Below are 17,314 nucleotides of genomic sequence, written 5' to 3' on the forward strand. Positions count from 1 at the left end.
GACCAATGCACGTGACTACACCAAATTACAAATCACATGACTCACACTATCGCTTGACCCGATCTCGTTAGACCCGATATTAGCTAATCCCACACAAATCGACAATTCGCGATATTCCTCGTCGAAATTGCTCTCAGCGACGGCACGATACTCAGCAACTTCACGACAACCTTGAAATCGCCAAGATGGTACGTGATAAATTCGCCCTGCTCATACCGGTGTATCTCTTCTCTGGATGCTCTGTCCGACGGCTCTGATGGCTTCGAAACGCATGTTGCGCCGGACGAGAGAAATGGTAGAGGTTCGAGACGAATTGACTCGATGAATCGACACGACGCCCACGGATGGCATTCGGCTTGCGAAACATGACAACGAAACGAGGACACTGCGAATCCCTCACCAGACTCTCGTTTCCTCCATCTCCGAAGCCCTCGAGCCATGACGACTTGCGAGCATCCAGAGCTCGAGATACAGCGAGCGAGAAATCCCGCCGACCACAAACTAACATTCTCTCCTAGGTCAACATCCCAAAGACCAGACGCACCTACTGCAAGGGTAAGGAGTGCAAGAAGCACACCCAGCACAAGGTTACCCAATACAAGGCAGGAAAGGTATATTCACGACCCCTCCATCCATCCCGCACCCGCGGCGAAAAACCTCCCACCCACCACTAACACTCCTTCTCCCAGGCCTCGCTCTTCGCACAGGGAAAGCGTCGTTACGACAGGAAGCAGTCCGGTTACGGAGGACAGACCAAGCCCGTTTTCCACAAGAAGGCCAAGACCACCAAGAAGGTTGTGCTTCGTCTCGAGTGCACAAGCTGCAAGACCAAGGCGCAATTGTCGTTGAAGCGCTGCAAGCACTTCGAGCTGGGGTACGCTCCCCTCCTTCCATTGATGGCGACGAACAATAATACTGACAATTCGACAGTGGTGACAAGAAGACTAAGGGCCAGGCTTTGGTGTTCTAAATGCTTATTGCTTTTGTGGGCATGGAAGCGTGTCGGTGTTCTTGCATGGGCGGGCGATGGGGCAACTGGACGGAAATGTCGCAGCTGGGTCGGACCGCGGCACTTTGAGGCATTGCAAAATCTACTGATTCGCTAATGACTGATGATGCTGATGCCATTGTGTGATGCCTTTGGATGTGTGTGCGTGCATGGCTCTGTGAGGCGTGATGAGGGGTGGAGGGCCCGAGATGGCCGGTTCGAAATATCAGCAACAGTCATGTTTTCGGATCCGAACACCTGTGTCGACAAGTCATATATATACTGGTATCCGAACTTCCGAAAAGGTATTTTACAGATCTCAATATCTCTCTGCCCTTCTCTACTCCATCTCACCTACCCCACCTACCCCTCCCAAGATTTCAGATGATGAACAAATTGGTCCGTGTTACTGAGAGGCCTCAAGAACCTCGTTATGGCGACAACACCAGCACTTCGTGCACCTCTGATTGAAATCAATCCCCTCTCATTTATCTCCTGTCAACCTCATCTCATCTTTCATTTCACTCAGCCTCTCCCCCATCCCCTTGCATACACCCCTCAACCACCTTCCCAGTATCAACCGGTGTGTCCAAGAAGCGCGCATGAACACTCAATTCCTCCTCTCCAAACACAAACCCATCCTCCTCGTACACCGGCTCGGGCGTTCTCTCGCACCTCTCCTCCATAATAAGATTCATCTCTCGAGGTGTAAACATCGGTCCCTGAGCTCTTATTCTCTCGGAATCCTCCACCTCGCCGAGGAATTTACAGAGTTTCGCCGAGTTGATGAGGAGTGAGGCGTCGGGGTCCACCGATTCGAGGAGGCCCCTCGGGGCGAAGTCGCGGAGCATGAGGCGCAGACCGCTGCCTTTGGCGGGGTTGGGGGTTCCTTGCTCGTCGCGGAGGATCTGGAGTAGTGTTAGTAAGAAAATACAGTCATTTGTCATAATTTTGTGGTCTGAAAGCCTCCACAGAGCCCTGTGTGATAATGTCGGTTTGGACAGGGAATTGCAGATGTTCGATTTCTGTAATATGCACTCGTGTAACAACTATTTCCACTCGTGGGGCTCTATATGCCACAAGAGTAAAAGAAAAGAACTTACCTGAGTCTCGGATTGAACGTCAATAGCGGGCAGCCCCTTCTCGGGGTGTATGAAGAACAGTGAAGAGTTACCTTCTTCGTCTCCATGTGGAACTCAAACCCAAACAAAGGCGCGAATATTCCCTCGGGATTCTAGAATGTAATCGCTAGCCAAGCAGCTCAGAGACTTGGGACCCGGCGAGTTGGCGAGCTCAAAGACAACAGGCGGCCAATATTTGCGTGTATATATGAACTGGAGCCGGGATCATGCCTGATAATCACACGTTCTTTGCCTGGGGGGTTGATGAGTAGAGTCGCTGACCCAGCCCTGAATATACCCTTGACAAGCAGCCTTGATTGGGTGTCGCTGTCTGCTGCCATGGCTCTCAATCTTTGCTGTATCCGGAGGACTACTTGGCACTTGAATGATTCATGCATAGCCGTGGGCCTTCGTATGACAAAGGTGCTTGTCCTGGAATCGTAGCTGACCTAGGATAGTAAGCATATGCATCACTGACGGCGGGGTTACTAGAGTTGTATACTAACGTGGACTTACACTCTACCCATTCCCAAAGAGTTTCATTTTTCTCAATACGGACAAGCAGATCGTCGTACTCGTGAAGTTGAAGTGGCAGTACGATCCAAGGATCATCCAAGTTGTGTCGGCCTCGTTGAAGACTTCGGAGGAGGAGTAGGATCCTCGCCACGTTGGCTGTCAGTGGTAGTGTCTTGGTCTCCACGATGGATGATAGTTCTGTGTCGCTCGCCATGATGGATGGATCCGTGGTGTTTGCCATGTATGACGATTGTGTAAGGGAGGATGAAACACTGTGGAATGATCGGGGAAGGTGAAGTGTGTCGATCTGTTCGTGCATGAGATGCAGACGTGGTAGTTTGTGAGATTGGCTTTTGGAGGCATTGAATTCACTTGGGCGTGAGTGTTTCATTCTCCCCAAAAGCCGCGAAGGGAGCGTCTACTTCCGATAAACCAGCACCTGCAAGTGCTGCTGATGGAATTCCTTTTCTTTGTTCGATGTCTAAGTAGCCAATTTGTGAATTGCAATACGATACTTGGAAAGCATACATGCTAACACAACAATTCCTGGGGTATAGTTTTGGAGGCGCTTATTCCTAAGCCATAATTATCTTAAACGAATAATGAGTTAAGGCTATTCTAGAACTCTGATGGTTGATATGTGTGATACCCTCGTCAGATTTTGAGGCCGCATATGAGTATCACTACGTTGGAGCCCACATCTCATGATTCGGTTTCCGCAAGGTATACCCTCAATTATATTTACTTCATAGTGTTCTATTCCTCAAATTTAAAATAGACAAGGCTCTATCTCCAAAACCGGTATTTTCGATGAGGGCAACCATCCTATTAGCCTATGGTATGGTCAATATACATCAACTTGAATTACAACAACTTGCATAAAATAGGAGAGCTTAGTCGACGGCGCAATGCACTTTCGACGCCTCATGGCCTAAGAGCCACTCTGCGAGTCCACCAAAAATCCACGGGTGTGCTGTACAATGCGACAAACTACCTCCATGTTTGAAACATCTCCTCAACGCCTGCAACATACTCCACCTTGTCTGTGTAGAGTAGCAATGTAGCGACCGCCGTATGCCCCCAATCCTTACCTCCCCTCTCTGACGACTGGTCTACAGCCCACCACAGCGGTGACAGGCCCTCCTTATCCTTTTTGTCAGCCTCAACCTCGCCTGTGTCGAGTAGTAACTTAATAATAGCCGCATGTCCGTTCCTAGCAGCATATGACAACGGCGACCGGCCATCATGATCTGCTAAGTCGGCCTCAACTTTGTCGGTTTCAAGCAGTAGCCTAGTGACAGCCACATGGCCCCCTCTAGCAGCCCATGATAACGGCGACCGGCCATCATAATCTACTAAGTCGGCCTCAACTTTGTCGGTTTCAAGCAGTAGCCTAGTAACAGCCACATGCCCCCCTCCAGCAGCCCACGAAAGCGGTGACCGGCCGTTCTCGTCCCTTAAGTTAGCGTCAACCTTGCCCGTGTTAAGCAGTAAACTAGTAACAGCCTCATGCCCGCCCTTAGAAGCTAACGACAGAGGTGATTGGCGAAGTAAATTATCCCTTAAATCAGCTTCAACATCGCCTGTGTTGAGTAGTAGCCTAGTGACATCCTCATGTCCATTATTAGCAGCCCACGATAGCGGAGACCGGCCAGATATATCCCTTAAGTCAGCCTTAGCCTTGCCTATATCAAGTAGCAGCCTAGCAACTGCTTCATGTCCACCTCTAGCAGCCCACGATAGCGGAGGCCGGCCAGCCATATCTCTCAGGTCAACCTCAGCCTTGCCTATACTAAGTAACAGCCTAGCAACTGCCTCATGCCCCTTCTCAGCAGCCCACGACAGTGGTGTCCGGCTGTACTCATCCCTTAAGTCGGCCTCAACCTTGCCTGTGTCAAGCAGCAGCCTGACAGTGGCCTCCTTCCCGCACTCAGCAGCCCATGACAATGGCGACTTGCCATTCATGTCCTGGATATTGAGGTTGGCCTTTTGTTCATGTAATAATTCCACAGCCCCTTCATGTCCCTCGATGGCGGCGCGGAGCAACCAAGCGTCACGTAATATTGGCGCGTCCGCCACCTCGATTGTCAATTGGCGTAACACGTTAGGATAGCTTGCAGCTGGTTCCTTCCCAGAGCTAATCCTGAACATATCAAATAAGGCAGGACTACTCGCTATTGCATGGTCCTCCCACTTTGTCGTTGCGTATTGGAGCAATGGGTACTCTAGGAAGTGTTCGTGCAAATCCTGATGCTTTTTTTCGATAAGACATCTGAACCCATGACGACTTTCATAAGAGGCAAACCAGTTGCGATCATTAAAAGTTTTTGAAGTCAGGTAGTTCCAACACACCTGGAAAAGGACGAGGTTTGCGCGGTCTCGGGAGGTATGATACCATGCGTCCTGTAACCCATCGTGATTGTCCAATAGGAAATCTTTCACGGATTGGTGGCAGAAGTTAATTGTTGCATAGTTATCGTTACCCTTAACACCCAGGTAGATGATGGAACTACATGACAAACATATGTCCGTATATTCGTCCCCATGCCGACGTGACAGCACTCTGCCATCTTTCCATACGGCAAAGGCACTTGCTATTTCGTGCTTTTTGAGTGGGCTCTGGGCAGCAACCATACTAAGTAGAAGAAATTGGACGTCTTCGCGTGCCTCGTTAGAAACATTTTTGATCAAAATTTGGGTATATGTTTCGTTGAGCCCCTTAGGAAGCTGTTTTAGTTTGTCTTTCACGTTATACCTGTGTTCCTTCTCGAGGTCAGCAACCATGAGTGATACCCATAAAAAGGTGCCTTCCGCTTCGTTCTTCAGGGCGTTCTCTACCATTTGTTTTAGCTCTGGTGTGTACCCCTTCCGTTTAGCAAGTCGATCAACTTCAGAATCAATATACATGGACAGATCATAGTTGACGCTAGTAGAGTTCATTAACAGACGGGTGCCCACACCACGCAGCTCCTCCATAATATCATTCTCAGGCCGTGATGTAACGAGGAACTTAAACTTCCCCGTTTGTGTTGTCAGTGACGTCTGCAAGAGCTCTCTTATACAGGAGAGCAATCCCTTGCGCAAGGATCCATCACATTCGTCGAGAGCGTCAATCAGAATGAACACTTCGCCAGCCCGTTCATCCTGAAGCATGCCCTTAAGAATTCTCGCGAGAGTGGAGAAATTCCCGGCGATGGTGTTTCCCTGAGCATTAAAGTCTGGTTTAATAATGTCGAATAGCTCATTTCTCTGGAGCAGGATCTGCCAAATAAGGCTTCGAAGTATAGCTATTGGCGTCTTCCGGTCCTGATCTTTATCATCGCAGAAAAAGTAGGCTAATGCTTTGCTAGGGGCCCTCTCAACCTTTTTCTGCAGCTCATCAACAAGAAAGGTCGACATCATCGTCTTTCCAATTCCAGGAGAGCCAGTGATGCAGAATAGCTGAGGATTTTCAGATGCTCCCCATGCGGAGAATTCCTTTCGTCTGAGAATCCATTCGCAAGTGTTCCCTACCCTTTCACCCTTTTGGTGCTTAATGTCTGACAGGACATCTTGGGCATTCATCACTCCCATTCCCTGCAGGAATTCCCGGAGCTGTTTTGTTGTAGTGATTTGCTCGTCTGTAATAGCCACTGGAATAGCCACTGGAATAGCCCTCGGGGTTCGGCGCCGCCTAAGCATCTCTTCCGCATTTGCTGCCATTCGAACTATCTCTGGGTAGACCTGCCGGAAAGAAGGATCGTCTGGGCCGTAGAATTTGTTGATCTTGAAGTGATCTGTGTTTAGAGATATCTTCTGATGGCCGTCAATACAGGCACTAGTCTCATTTACAACCTAGAAATGTTAGTTGAGGTAGTGGAAATGGTCATCTGAATACGAACCACTTCTTTGAACATAGACTTCACAATGAATCTCAAAGGCCCTGCCCTGGTAGAATAGTCCGTCCGTAGTTTTTCATAGTAACACACCACAGGCACTGACTCTGAAAATAGCCAGCTGGAGAATTCATACAGGCGATCTGTCAAGGTTCCTGACTGTTCTTGTAGATCGTCTAGTATTCTTTCTTCGGTGCTAACAAAAGTCCCTGCTACTGACGCGATTAATGCTCCCCATTTCGCAGCTTTGCTGCCCCGGTGAGGCGTGCCCAGAAATATCACCCCGACGGTAGACCCAACAATATGCTTATACTCTGGATGCAATCTAGCAGAGATGATGGCCTGCCAATAATTTAGCATAACTGAAAGAAGGTCAGGATTCAGAAAGCCACAGACCTGCTCAATTAAGTTACCGCCAAAGCTGTGACCAATAAAGATCAATGGTCGGTCAATAGCCTTTGGTGGATTGTTAATCATTTGTTGCTGATAGTAAAAGAAACAAAAACCTACCTTCTCGCGGTTGTTTCGGAGACTATTCAACAGGTTGTCGGAAATGTTGGAGAGCCGTTGCTGAGGGGCTTTTAAAAACCACTTAGAGTCGTAGTTGAAGGTCATAACTCGACAAGGCAGTCTGGAGGACAGCAGTTTGGAGGGCAACAAATCCCTCAACCAATTCAATGGCGTGTCAGGGTAGCTTGGGTTGCCCCGAGGATTGTTTTTTGGTAGCCAAACCCAGGCATAATCTGGATTCGCACCGAGTCCATGCACGGCTACGATGCTGAGATGGTTAGTTCTACTGTCTAAGGCTTTGTTATGGTAAATACGTACTCAACGGCTGCGTTAACATCTTCGTGCAAAATATCGATCAAAGGTTCAGCTTTAGCTGGTGGTACGCCGCTCCCAGCTGAGGTGCTATTGTCTTCATTTCCAACGGCGTCCCCCACAACGTCGTTACCGCGTTGCATAGCGTCGCCTTCGTGCTTCTTCAGTCACCGTAAATGCTCCCCAAGAACATGCGTTTGGATATTGAAGTCTCTCTTCGTAACGTGATGCGTTGGCATAACGAAGCCTCGACGCGAGGTCTTCGCTCCTGCGGTCTTCACGCGGAAGGAAGGCAGCCAATAATAACGATCGTGGCTGGCAATTGGGGGCCATATTTGGGATGCATGGTATTGTGCTATACTATTCTCCAAGGCTGCGGAGTGTTCTATATACAGCTGCCCACGTGGTTATGTTGTATCATCCCTTGACAAGCTGCATATGAGTATATGAAACTCCGTGGACATTAGCATAAGGATAGGTTCAAGGGTGCCTTTGTGTTTTCCATAATCATTGCCGGTAAAGTCTGACCTGGTAGAATAGCTACCGCACGTGATGTCACGGGTAATTTTGTCCCACACCTGACTTGAACTACAATCTCCCAACTCCATTTCAGCGCTCTCAGCATCTCAACAACCATGGAGGATGATAAAAGGAGCATCGCCAAAAAGACATGGAATTCTGCATTTCGACTCGGGTTTATTCATTATGAAACCCCAATGAAGTAGTGGATAGCGATTGGGAGGATCTTGGGGCTAGAGGATACGATAACCGACTCATAGCACACACCCCCTAAAGTCAGGCTGTATTACTCGTAGAGGTCCCATGGCCACCCCTTCCGGCTGAATATGGCAGTGGAAGGCTGTCAGATAGGGAGTGGGCACACTGGAAGCTCGAGATGTGTCTGCTCAGTTGATGCAACGAAAAGGTTGGGTGAGGTCGGATACTACTGACGGCCAGGGCGCCTCGATATCATCAATCCTGCTGCGGATCATGGTTTGCCCTAACATGGTAAGCAATCCACTCGTCGTTCTCACATTTAACCACTTGATGTCCGTAAAAATGCATCCTGCTGTCTCACGGTAAGCTACCTGCTTCTGCTCGAATCCTGCTTCCCTCAGGTATGGTGGGAGAACGGCACGACGTTTGGACGCGCAAATCACGGAGAGCTGGAGGGTTGACTGTGAATTCCGATCATTGCATATTTTATGGCGTATTTGATTACAGATTCAGTCGTAGGCTTATTGTCTTTGCACACTACCAAAGTAAGAATCCCTCGTCGCCGTCTGAAAGCGACCTCGGGGGACATGGGGCAGTACATCCTATTTTCACAAATGATACCTTGAATTAGGAGAAGCACTTGACATGTCAGCAAGGATGCGGCTCCTCTAGGAGCAAACACGAGACCCCGCCGCCCAGAGACGCAAGTCCCAATGTGGCAACTGACGATGGAGTCCATGGCTCTTGTGATCGCGGGTTACATTCTTACGGTTACATCTTGCCAGATTGAGAAGGTTCTGGGACATATATTCCAAGCAATGGGGACCTCACGTTTTGCAGGTGTGTAGGACAGCTGGATCCTTCATTTTTTGGGGCCAGCGGAGTAGTATATAAGTTATGAGAAAGACCACCGAATTTTATATGTCTTCAGAGTAGATATCAGCTCACTACTCTGCATTCCGGAGCTGCTAGGGCTTCACACCTATCGATGAGACTTCAAACACCGAGTGTGACTAGCATTGTGTCGACTAGTGTCTTCGACAGGGATATCAGTGAAGGCTTTGATATGGGCGAAGTATCCGTCGGAAGTGACTGTACCCACGGCGCTTGTCCTGAATACAATGTTTCCTTCGACTTCATGGAGGAAGTCTGGCAGAACCAGACCTACACGTACACTATCCGCGTCAACGATTGCGGGCAATGCATCTCGGTAAAGGCCAGCGATGGAGGATGCGCCAATTTCGTTTCCTGCGGACAAAAGCAGTTGATCTGTGTCGACTCCACCAGGGGGCGTGGTTTCCGTGATAAGGGTGGCACGAAATGCTTCATTCTTAGTCGTGGGAAGATCGCTAACTGTGGGTTGGCGAAAACGACGCAAATTTTTTGGCCTACGGGAAAGACTGTCTGCCGTTGGTAGACTGAGGCGATCTGGGTGCAATCGATACCATTCACACGAGTGTTGAAATGGCGGAAGTCAGATCACGGAGTTGAGCGGCCTTGTGGCGACGTGGATGATTATAATTTTTGCAGACTATCTTCGTAGACCAAGGATTTTATTCAAAGTCACTGTCTCTCAGTTATAATACAACTATGGGTGATTGCCTTTACTACTATTCAATACCTTAATCATTGAGAATATGAGCTGTCCATATATACGCGTGATTGGTAACAAAAGACGATAAAGTAGTAATAAAGAAGCTAATATTATGTATAGGGGTAGACATAACTCGGCTTTGGCGAATAATCACGATTAATGTTTGGGATAGAAGCTGGGCTTTTAATTATTGCATATCCTCGTAATTAACGCAATTTTTATATTCTCGTTCGCAGAAACTATTTTGACCACACCATTTTATCAACCCTTGAACGAAACCGTATAATAAGCGACGATGGAATATTCTATTGTACAACAGCAAACCGCCCAAGGTTAGTACAGCAACCGCAGTGGTTCTTTCTGTTGCTGTCAGCAAACTTGAGACTGCAAGCTAGACTCTCAAAGGGTTGAGGATGGCCGTAGGATGTAATTGAGGCCCATAAGAGACCGACGCATTCCCACCTTAACGTCTATCCTTAGAAATATAGAGAACAATTATATTAAGAGGGAGCCAAACATGCCCACCAGAACTTCCTGCACATACCACATCATACCTACCCAAACGTAATCTTCGTCCTCGTCAAGTCTTTAAAAACATCATCCAACACCTCCCTCTTTCTCTTTTCTCGCCCGACTTCCTCTCTCCTATCCCTATCGCCCTCCACAACTTCGTCCACCATCTCCTCACCCACGCCCGGCCCCCAAACCCTCACAACCCCGTCACTTCCACCACTCACAAAACCCTCCCCCACCCCCCTCCACGCCAAACTAGTCACTCGCCTCCCCACACTTCTCTCCCCCGTCCCGGTCCGCGCTCTCACAACCGCCACACTCGGCCCAGGCAAGCGCAGCCTATTGACCGCCCTCCCCTCATGCAGCTCAAACATAACCACTTCCCCCTCATTTGGATACACTAGTAGGCCCCCCTTCGGCCTGGTATGTTCCACCGGGCTTAGCAGCAGCGGCTTTGTCTCCAATTTTGAATTTCTTAGCGTCGGCCCAAAATGCGCCAGCGTATTCGCCCCGGAACTTGCGTCCCACACACGAACCGCGGCGTCATGGCCCGCGCTGACGATGTACTGCCCATCATCCGTCCACTCGATGCCATTCACAGCAGCGCCGTGCGCCTTCGCCGCCGCACGACTGGGCCGGTCGAGCCCATCGCCGAGTCCAATCGAGTCTTCGAGGTCTAGGAGCCGGAGCGTACCCGATGCTTTCCGCACGTCCCAGATGCGTAGGGTGCCGTCTGTGCCGCCGGTAGCGAGGATATGCTCATTTGTTGGGGACCAGGAGGCGGCGAGGACGGCGCCGGTGTGTCCTGCGAGGCTGTGTGTTGAGGCGCCGGAGTGGAGGTCGACGAGCCGCACGAGGGGGTGCTGCGTGCAGCATGCTACCAGGAGATGGGAGGCAATTGGGGAGAGGGCGTGGGTGTAGATTATGGAGTCGAGGGTGAAAGAGGCGGAGGGTTGGAGGGTGGCGGTGGAGTAGATCTTGAGGGTGTGATCATAGGAGGAGGAGAGGAAGGCGGTGGGTTCGAATGGGTAGAAGGATACGTGAGTTATGCCGAATTGGTGGGTTGAGGGGCCTCTGGGATGGTGTTAGATTATGATATACAATGCGGAATCAGGACAATTCACCTCTTTACTTCGCCTATGGTTTTCAGTGTCTGATCTTTCTTCTGGGGCGTAATCTGCTCCAAGTCCCATAGCTTGATCGTGGAGTCCGCCCCGCCAGTCAGCATCCTACAGGCATCAGCGCATTGTCACATCAGCATATTCTCTAAACTCACAATTTATGCTCAAACCTATCCACAGCCAGACTATTCACTCCGGCCTGACATGCCCACGCACTCTCCTTTCCAGCCGTCCTTTCGCCTTCTATTGGAGCCGGCGCGGCATCCCCGCCATCAAACTTCACATGTGGCCAGAGCTGCAGCGAATGCAGCGCTCGACTGGCGACAGCTCTCGCAAAAGAGCCTTGACCGATAGAGGCGCTCTCGCGTTCAAAAAAGAGCCGATTCATGCATTCCCCTACCCACGAAACGCGTTGATGTGGGCGTCGTTGACGTCGTTGGAGCCATGACGCTGTTATGGTAGCCTTGCACGGTAGTTAATGCACGGACCCACAAGGCTGAAAATGTCAGTTACACATTTGTCCATCACGTCGCTCAAAACAACATCACTCAACATCACTGTAGACAATTTCTCAAAGTCGCATCTCGAGATGGATTTTTAAGTTCCATTGACCCTCACAGGCGTCACGGTTGCATCTCGGCCTATAATGGCCTCAAAATCACGAACCCAGAGCGCCTTCCTCGCACCCCCCGCCGACTCTCCACAAAGCACTACCCAACCACAAACCCCCGCTATCCCGCGCCGTCAAGCAACCCTCTACGATGCCATTGCCGGTCTGTAACCCTTCCGTCTTCATATATATATGACCCAGCTAATAAGCCACCCAGGCCGCAGCACGCAACACGGCCTCACCCGCACCCCGACTCCGCACGCCATCGCCCCCGAAACAGTCCTCTTCCAACGTGCCGCCGCCCCGGACCGACACGTAGAGACGGATACATATTTTGCATCTGATGATGCCGCGGGGCATCTACCCGACTCGGATCTGTTGAAGGCATTACATGTATATGCTGCGGACTTTTATGCCGCGGAGCGAGAGGCAGGTGCCGATTATAGGAGTCTCGATGAGACGGCGCTTTTGGCCCTGGGGGTACTAATGGAGGAGTTATGCCGGGAGCAGCTTGGGGACGGGGGAGACTTGGTGTTTACTGAGGGAGAGGTGGAGGAGGAAGGGGTTGGGAGGGCAAGAAGTCAGTCGCGGGGTGTTGGCCGGGAAGGGAAGAGGAGGAAAGTCGAGAGAGAGCTCGACGGATGATGAGAGTGGAATTGCTACATTGCCGACAAGCATGGTGCTGATGCGGGGATTTCCATTCAATATATATGGACTGCCGAAGCGCAGACGAGCATGACGCGGCTCCCCACACCGCGACAGGAGAAGTCCAGACTCCACCTCAGCCGCGTGAAACACCAACAGCGAGAGTCACGGGCCTGGACCGGTGAGCTGACTCGTGGGAGGAGGCGGGGACATAAAAATCCTTCACACACGTGCGCCCGAGACCTCGATGGGCAACGTCCTTGTGCTACCACGATCTCCGACCGCGGCAACACGTGCGTTGCAGAGGACATGTCATATCATGGCGATGCCATGTCTACCGATAGGCCAAGTGAGGTGAGATTAGATGAGGTGGCCGAGAGACCTTAGCCAATGCGTTGGTGGTTTCTCGCACACCAAGAGAAAAAAACAGGCTTGTGTGCGCGATGGATCGCCCTGAATGTCTCACCGAGACAACACACTCTCCAATGCAACAATGTCTCTCTACCCCTCCCCCCTCAATCTCTCCAGGCGAGCGGTTCCTTTCCCGTCATGCATCGCCTGCACGCACCTTACTCTACAACGGAGTAACCTCCGACTCCAATCCCAGAAACTTGTATCTGCAAACCCCTCCCAACTGCCGTATCTGCCCCCATTCCAGTGAACGGCCCGCGCCAGATCTCCACTGCTCCCTGGTACTGACTCGCACCGGATTGAGATCCCGCCCCGACGTGGGAGGAGCTCATATAGGTACGGTGTCAATAGTTGGGTGGTTATGCGGGAGGGCGGGGTAGGTAGTGGGGGATCTGATAGGGAGGGGCACAGGGAGCACGGATAGGGAAGGATTGGGAAATGGGAAGGATGGGGCTGTAGCGCTGAAGAATTCGATGGTTTGCATACGGGAGTGAAGTGGATATTGGCGGGACAGTACAGTTTGTAGCGCTGTCGAAAGCGCTGACGTGCGGGAGGGAGTGGAGTGAAAGCTGGGATGAGACAGACATCGATATCATGGTGGGGTGGGAAGCTGGGATGAGACAGCCCTCAAAATATGATAGTGGAGCGTGCGACGCCGGAGGTGGATAAAAGGGGGTGGCGCCCGTGCTGCCGCCGCGGCTGGGGAGCAGCTTCCGGATGCCGGGAGTGGGGGGGATGCGAACGCCAAAAGTTGTTTTTCCTTTGGCCGGGATGGCGTAAGATCAAGATTAGGGCCATCCATGATCTCCTGCGATGCAGGTGCGATGTGAGGTCGATGCCGATGGCCGATGCGATCCCGTACGGTGTTAATGCGAACTATACAAGCGTTGGTGCTGAGAGCTACTGCAACGGAGAGCTTTTAGCAGATGGATGAAGGCATGCATGGGATCTATGAGATTTAGTCACCGAGCATGCATGCATCGTTCATCTTCGGAGATCTAGGGCGCCGGCGGGGCGGGAGTGTCCCGCGAGTCATGGCGTGCATGAGGAGAGTGCCAGTTTTGGGATATGACTGGGGGGTTCGAGGTTGTTTCGTGATGCGCTGTAGGCGCTGAGTGGACAGGACAGGAGGAACACAATATGGGATATTCCCTCATATCTGAAAATGCGCATTACCTACAAAGGAGTAAATGAATTCTACGGCATTCGGGAACTGGCTGTAATTTTTAATATGTAATTGTGTAAATTTATAATATATATAATATCCATATAAAAAATAAAAGAGGCAGAGTAAAAATAAATAAGCCCATGCACTGTAACACAGCATGTGCGCACTGTAAATCATTCGCTAGACAGCCGCTTAGAACATCCCAAACATCACCAAACGGTAAATCCACAATGCATCTCAAAAGTCTCACATTTCCCAGATCTAGCATTTCCCCATGTCTTTCTTCCTGCACGGCACAATAGCCCCGCAGAAAGCTCGCAAGCCTACCCAAACTCACCTTCTCCCGCATATTCTATTCCAAATACCCAAGACACCTATCCACAGTGGCTGGCTGAACCCATTGCTAGCCCTACATGACCTCAAAACAACATCTGGCCAGGAACATCTCAGACATTATACGCAACGAGGCGATATATCACCGAAACTTCCCCGCATTCACTCTTCTTCCACGCCCTGAGCGAGAAGACAATTGTCTCAGGTAGGCAACTTACCCAACCGAGCGATCTACAATACGTATGTACGCGGCAGCCTCCACGCTTTCGCCGCGCCCGACCTCGCCGGAATACGACGTTGAGGTGGCGAAAGAAGTCTACTAAAGGAAGGCGACTATGCAATATGTGGCCTTCTGGAGGGCCCGGGAACCGGGTTCGCACGCGGAAGGTGAGACCTGCGGCTGCATGAGAGGCAAGAAGGGAAGAGATGCAGCCGTCCTGTTCCTGGACGAGCTGAAGCCGGGAGCAATATGGTTTCAAGATGGTAGTAGGGACGTAATGATTGAAACGGACCGATGGACTGAGAAATGGCGGACTGACTGACAGGCTGACAGCGGCGGTGGTAGTGGCGCCGGGCTGTCATCTTATCCACCTCCCCGCAAAGTCTAGTACTCATTACACTCATTACCACCACGGCTCAGCCGCAAACTTATCCGAGCAGTACTGTACTGTGCTGCCTGTGGTGGTGCTCTCTCTCAACGCCAAAACCAGGTCTCTGGCAGTGGTCCAGGGGCCCTCGCTCACACGAAACAAACCCTCGCAACCCTCTTTCGCCACCCCGAATCCCACGCCCGCGTCCCTGGCCCAACCCCCAGTCAGCTATGGCCACAGCGAGCGTCTCCCTGGACCCGCTTGCCCGGTGCTGGGACGGGATGTCCCGGCCGTCCTGCGCTCGGAAGCGAGGTGTGATGCAGGGAGGAGGAAAGGTACAGTAGTCCTGTACGTAGCTTACGAAGCCAAAGCATTCTACTCTAGGCACTTGTAGGGCGCCGTCTCGTTTGGGACGTTGTGGACGCGGCTTCATGCTTCTCGGCCCGTTTTGGCGGTTGCTGCGTTCGCATGGGGATGAGCAAGTTTTCTTCTTGCTTCTGGTGCTCTAGCTGGAATTCTCTTCCTGGACGCTACAGCGAAGACGACCACTGTGCGGGTGGTCCATGCTACAGTAGGATACAGTAGTCCGTCGCTAATTTACCAACCCCCCCTTAGCGCGTGGGGGTCTGCAAGCGCACTGTCTGTTGTGTGTCCTGTTCTTCTCGAACTCGTCGCTACCCACGTTTGGAGGGAATGAACAGGGGCGTGGATTGGGTTATTGCATGAGCGCCCCCCGACGCGCCTCCACGGAGGGAGGGGTCGTGGTGGGAATAGCTTGCGAGGATGGGATGGTGTGGGATGGGTGTGGGATGGGTGTGATGTGCCTTATGCGCTCAGGACGGCCGTGCGAGTTGGCATCGATGACGATGCTCGGTGGGTGATGCGAGTGTTGCTGGTTATGCGGCATGGTGTGGAGTTTGAGGCTGGGCGGGGGGGACGGTGTGGAAATTATACAATACGTTATGAGTACTTACGCCCGGCTTCCCAGTGCTCGATGTGGTACATATACACGATATGTACTGTATAGTACTTTTTATGTACGTACTATACAGTGCAGTGCCGTGCAAGAATGGCCAACCCAACATCACGACCACGTCCTCAAGAGTCGCAGGGGCCTGTCGGAAGGCAAATTCCTTGGTGGATGGTGATGGTGGTGGGTGGGAGGGTGTGGATTGGCATGGAAGCGGGTAGGTGTATGGAGGCACAAATTGATTGGGCCGCAGCGGAGATTTTTCCTTTTCCAAAGCAATGGATTGGGTTGGTTGGGTGTGATATGGTATGTGGCTTAAGGGCGGAGGGGTACAGAGGATATGGGTGTGCTTGGAAAGGGATGCCGGCTTATGTGACATCCTGCCTTGGGGGGGTGAGGAAGGAACGAGGCATCAAACCAGGAAAGGCGAGGAAGGAACGAAGGGCCTGGTGCAACATCGCAATTACCCCACGATCACGAGGCTGGTTCTCGGATCTGTGATCTTGATAACTGAGTATACCTGGGGTTACTACAGTATTGTACCGCGATTTGGTCAAGGAATGGTCCGTGTACTCATTTGAATAACAGATTGGTAATTGGTGAGCACAGTCTTTCCAACACGCCATCATCATCATGCCTTCCTTCTCCCAGGTCTTCGGGCCCAGTGGGGTGGGGCTGCGCTCGGTGACCGGGTCCGAGCAGGGTCTTGGCGATAAAATGGGGAGGGAAAATGCAACTCAACGTATGATCCCGTGTGTGGGATGTGTCGGATGGGGGAAAAAGCGAGGGGGAGATAAGGATGCGCGCGCTGGGACAGAGGCGGTGGTGGGTTACCGTACGAGGGGTTTCCGGCGCCGTAGGTGCTATAAGCCTGGTGCGATGATCGACCGAGCCGGCAAAAGGTGCGCAGGGCGCGCGTGGTATGGGTGTGTGGTGCCGCGCAGTGCAGGATGTGTGCTGTGCAGGTATGTGATCCGGAAGGGAGGGTGCAGCTGTCTCGAGTTTCCGAGTGTGTCTCGAATTCGAGTCAGTTAGGGGAGGGGGGTGACTGAGAGATGAGATGAGATGGATGGATGGGCTTCAACACCCTTCACCGTGGCGATGTGGGTAATCCCGCTATTCAAGTTTTCGGCGAAGACACACTATCGTGCGGTACGGACGGCGGTACGGCCAGAGCCATTTCTTCTCATGGCCAGCGCGATACAAAATAGTGGAAGAGCAGCCCGCCGGCACTCCACAGCGGGGACAGACGCGGCGAGCTAACTTGAAAGCGAGAGCTCCGTTTCCCAGCTGCTACCTGTCAAGTCTAGTGCCACAGTC

General features: G+C 51.5%; 6 protein-coding genes across 6 annotated transcripts; 3 read left to right on the plus strand and 3 right to left on the minus strand.

Moving 5' to 3' along the window:
* The first annotated feature begins 25 nt into the window (after nt 1-25).
* On the plus strand, nt 26-1,086 carry RPL44 (40s ribosomal protein L44e). Its single transcript, XM_059463734.1, has 4 exons — nt 26-188; nt 519-611; nt 690-874; nt 931-1,086. The coding sequence occupies exons 1-4, from the start codon at nt 186-188 to the stop codon at nt 968-970; spliced, it is 321 nt and encodes a 106-aa protein (XP_059319677.1). The 5' UTR covers nt 26-185; the 3' UTR covers nt 971-1,086.
* Nucleotides 1,087-1,472: 386 nt separating this feature from the next.
* Nucleotides 1,473-2,839, minus strand: VE01_05777 (uncharacterized protein; the record flags this gene model as incomplete). Its single annotated transcript, XM_018275237.1, has 3 exons — nt 1,473-1,480; nt 1,542-1,896; nt 2,669-2,839. The coding sequence occupies 3 exons, from the start codon at nt 2,837-2,839 to the stop codon at nt 1,473-1,475; spliced, it is 534 nt and encodes a 177-aa protein (XP_018130079.1).
* A 514-nt stretch (nt 2,840-3,353) lies between these two features.
* VE01_05778 (uncharacterized protein) lies at nt 3,354-7,954 on the minus strand. The gene is made up of 5 exons (XM_018275238.2): nt 7,329-7,954; nt 7,011-7,278; nt 6,897-6,956; nt 6,507-6,842; nt 3,354-6,459 (listed from the first exon to the last, which is right to left on the minus strand). The coding sequence occupies exons 1-5, from the start codon at nt 7,463-7,465 to the stop codon at nt 3,616-3,618; spliced, it is 3,645 nt and encodes a 1,214-aa protein (XP_018130063.1). The 5' UTR covers nt 7,466-7,954; the 3' UTR covers nt 3,354-3,615.
* Nucleotides 7,955-8,603: 649 nt separating this feature from the next.
* On the plus strand, nt 8,604-9,456 carry VE01_05779 (uncharacterized protein; the record flags this gene model as incomplete). The annotated part of the gene is made up of 1 exon (XM_018275239.2): nt 8,604-9,456. Exon 1 carries the CDS (start codon nt 9,028-9,030, stop codon nt 9,454-9,456), a length of 429 nt encoding a protein of 142 aa, XP_018130064.1. The 5' UTR covers nt 8,604-9,027.
* Nucleotides 9,457-9,832: 376 nt separating this feature from the next.
* On the minus strand, nt 9,833-11,687 carry VE01_05780 (uncharacterized protein). Its single transcript, XM_018275240.2, has 3 exons — nt 11,423-11,687; nt 11,271-11,375; nt 9,833-11,220 (listed from the first exon to the last, which is right to left on the minus strand). Exons 1-3 carry the CDS (start codon nt 11,653-11,655, stop codon nt 10,188-10,190), a joined length of 1,371 nt encoding a protein of 456 aa, XP_018130000.1. The 5' UTR covers nt 11,656-11,687; the 3' UTR covers nt 9,833-10,187.
* Nucleotides 11,688-11,824: 137 nt separating this feature from the next.
* On the plus strand, nt 11,825-14,222 carry VE01_05781 (uncharacterized protein). Its single transcript, XM_018275241.2, has 2 exons — nt 11,825-12,040; nt 12,095-14,222. The coding sequence occupies exons 1-2, from the start codon at nt 11,914-11,916 to the stop codon at nt 12,520-12,522; spliced, it is 555 nt and encodes a 184-aa protein (XP_018129961.1). The 5' UTR covers nt 11,825-11,913; the 3' UTR covers nt 12,523-14,222.
* The last annotated feature ends 3,092 nt before the right edge of the window (nt 14,223-17,314 follow it).

The sequence above is a fragment of the Pseudogymnoascus verrucosus genome (assembly GCF_001662655.1).
Source record: "Pseudogymnoascus verrucosus strain UAMH 10579 unplaced genomic scaffold scaffold_24, whole genome shotgun sequence".
Taxonomy (NCBI): Eukaryota; Fungi; Ascomycota; class Leotiomycetes; order Thelebolales; family Thelebolaceae; genus Pseudogymnoascus; species Pseudogymnoascus verrucosus.

Excerpts from the sequence above, each read along its gene's own strand:
- RPL44 (XM_059463734.1), top strand. Across the intron at positions 612-689 it reads CCCAATACAAGGCAGGAAAG|GCCTCGCTCTTCGCACAGGG; the intron begins GTATATTCACGA and ends TCCTTCTCCCAG. Across the intron at positions 875-930 it reads TGCAAGCACTTCGAGCTGGG|TGGTGACAAGAAGACTAAGG; the intron begins GTACGCTCCCCT and ends ACAATTCGACAG.
- VE01_05781 (XM_018275241.2), top strand. The coding sequence starts at position 11,914 with ATGGCCTCAAAATCACGAACCCAGAGCGCCTTCCTCGCACCCCCCGCC. Across the intron at positions 12,041-12,094 it reads CCTCTACGATGCCATTGCCG|GCCGCAGCACGCAACACGGC; the intron begins GTCTGTAACCCT and ends TAAGCCACCCAG.
- VE01_05778 (XM_018275238.2), bottom strand. The coding sequence starts at position 7,465 with ATGCAACGCGGTAACGACGTTGTGGGGGACGCCGTTGGAAATGAAGAC. Across the intron at positions 6,843-6,896 it reads GCGGTAACTTAATTGAGCAG|GCCATCATCTCTGCTAGATT; the intron begins GTCTGTGGCTTT and ends AATTATTGGCAG. Across the intron at positions 6,460-6,506 it reads AGTCTATGTTCAAAGAAGTG|GTTGTAAATGAGACTAGTGC; the intron begins GTTCGTATTCAG and ends TAACATTTCTAG.
- VE01_05780 (XM_018275240.2), bottom strand. The coding sequence starts at position 11,655 with ATGAATCGGCTCTTTTTTGAACGCGAGAGCGCCTCTATCGGTCAAGGC. Across the intron at positions 11,376-11,422 it reads GATAGGTTTGAGCATAAATT|GATGCTGACTGGCGGGGCGG; the intron begins GTGAGTTTAGAG and ends TGATGCCTGTAG. Across the intron at positions 11,221-11,270 it reads ACCATAGGCGAAGTAAAGAG|AGGCCCCTCAACCCACCAAT; the intron begins GTGAATTGTCCT and ends ACACCATCCCAG.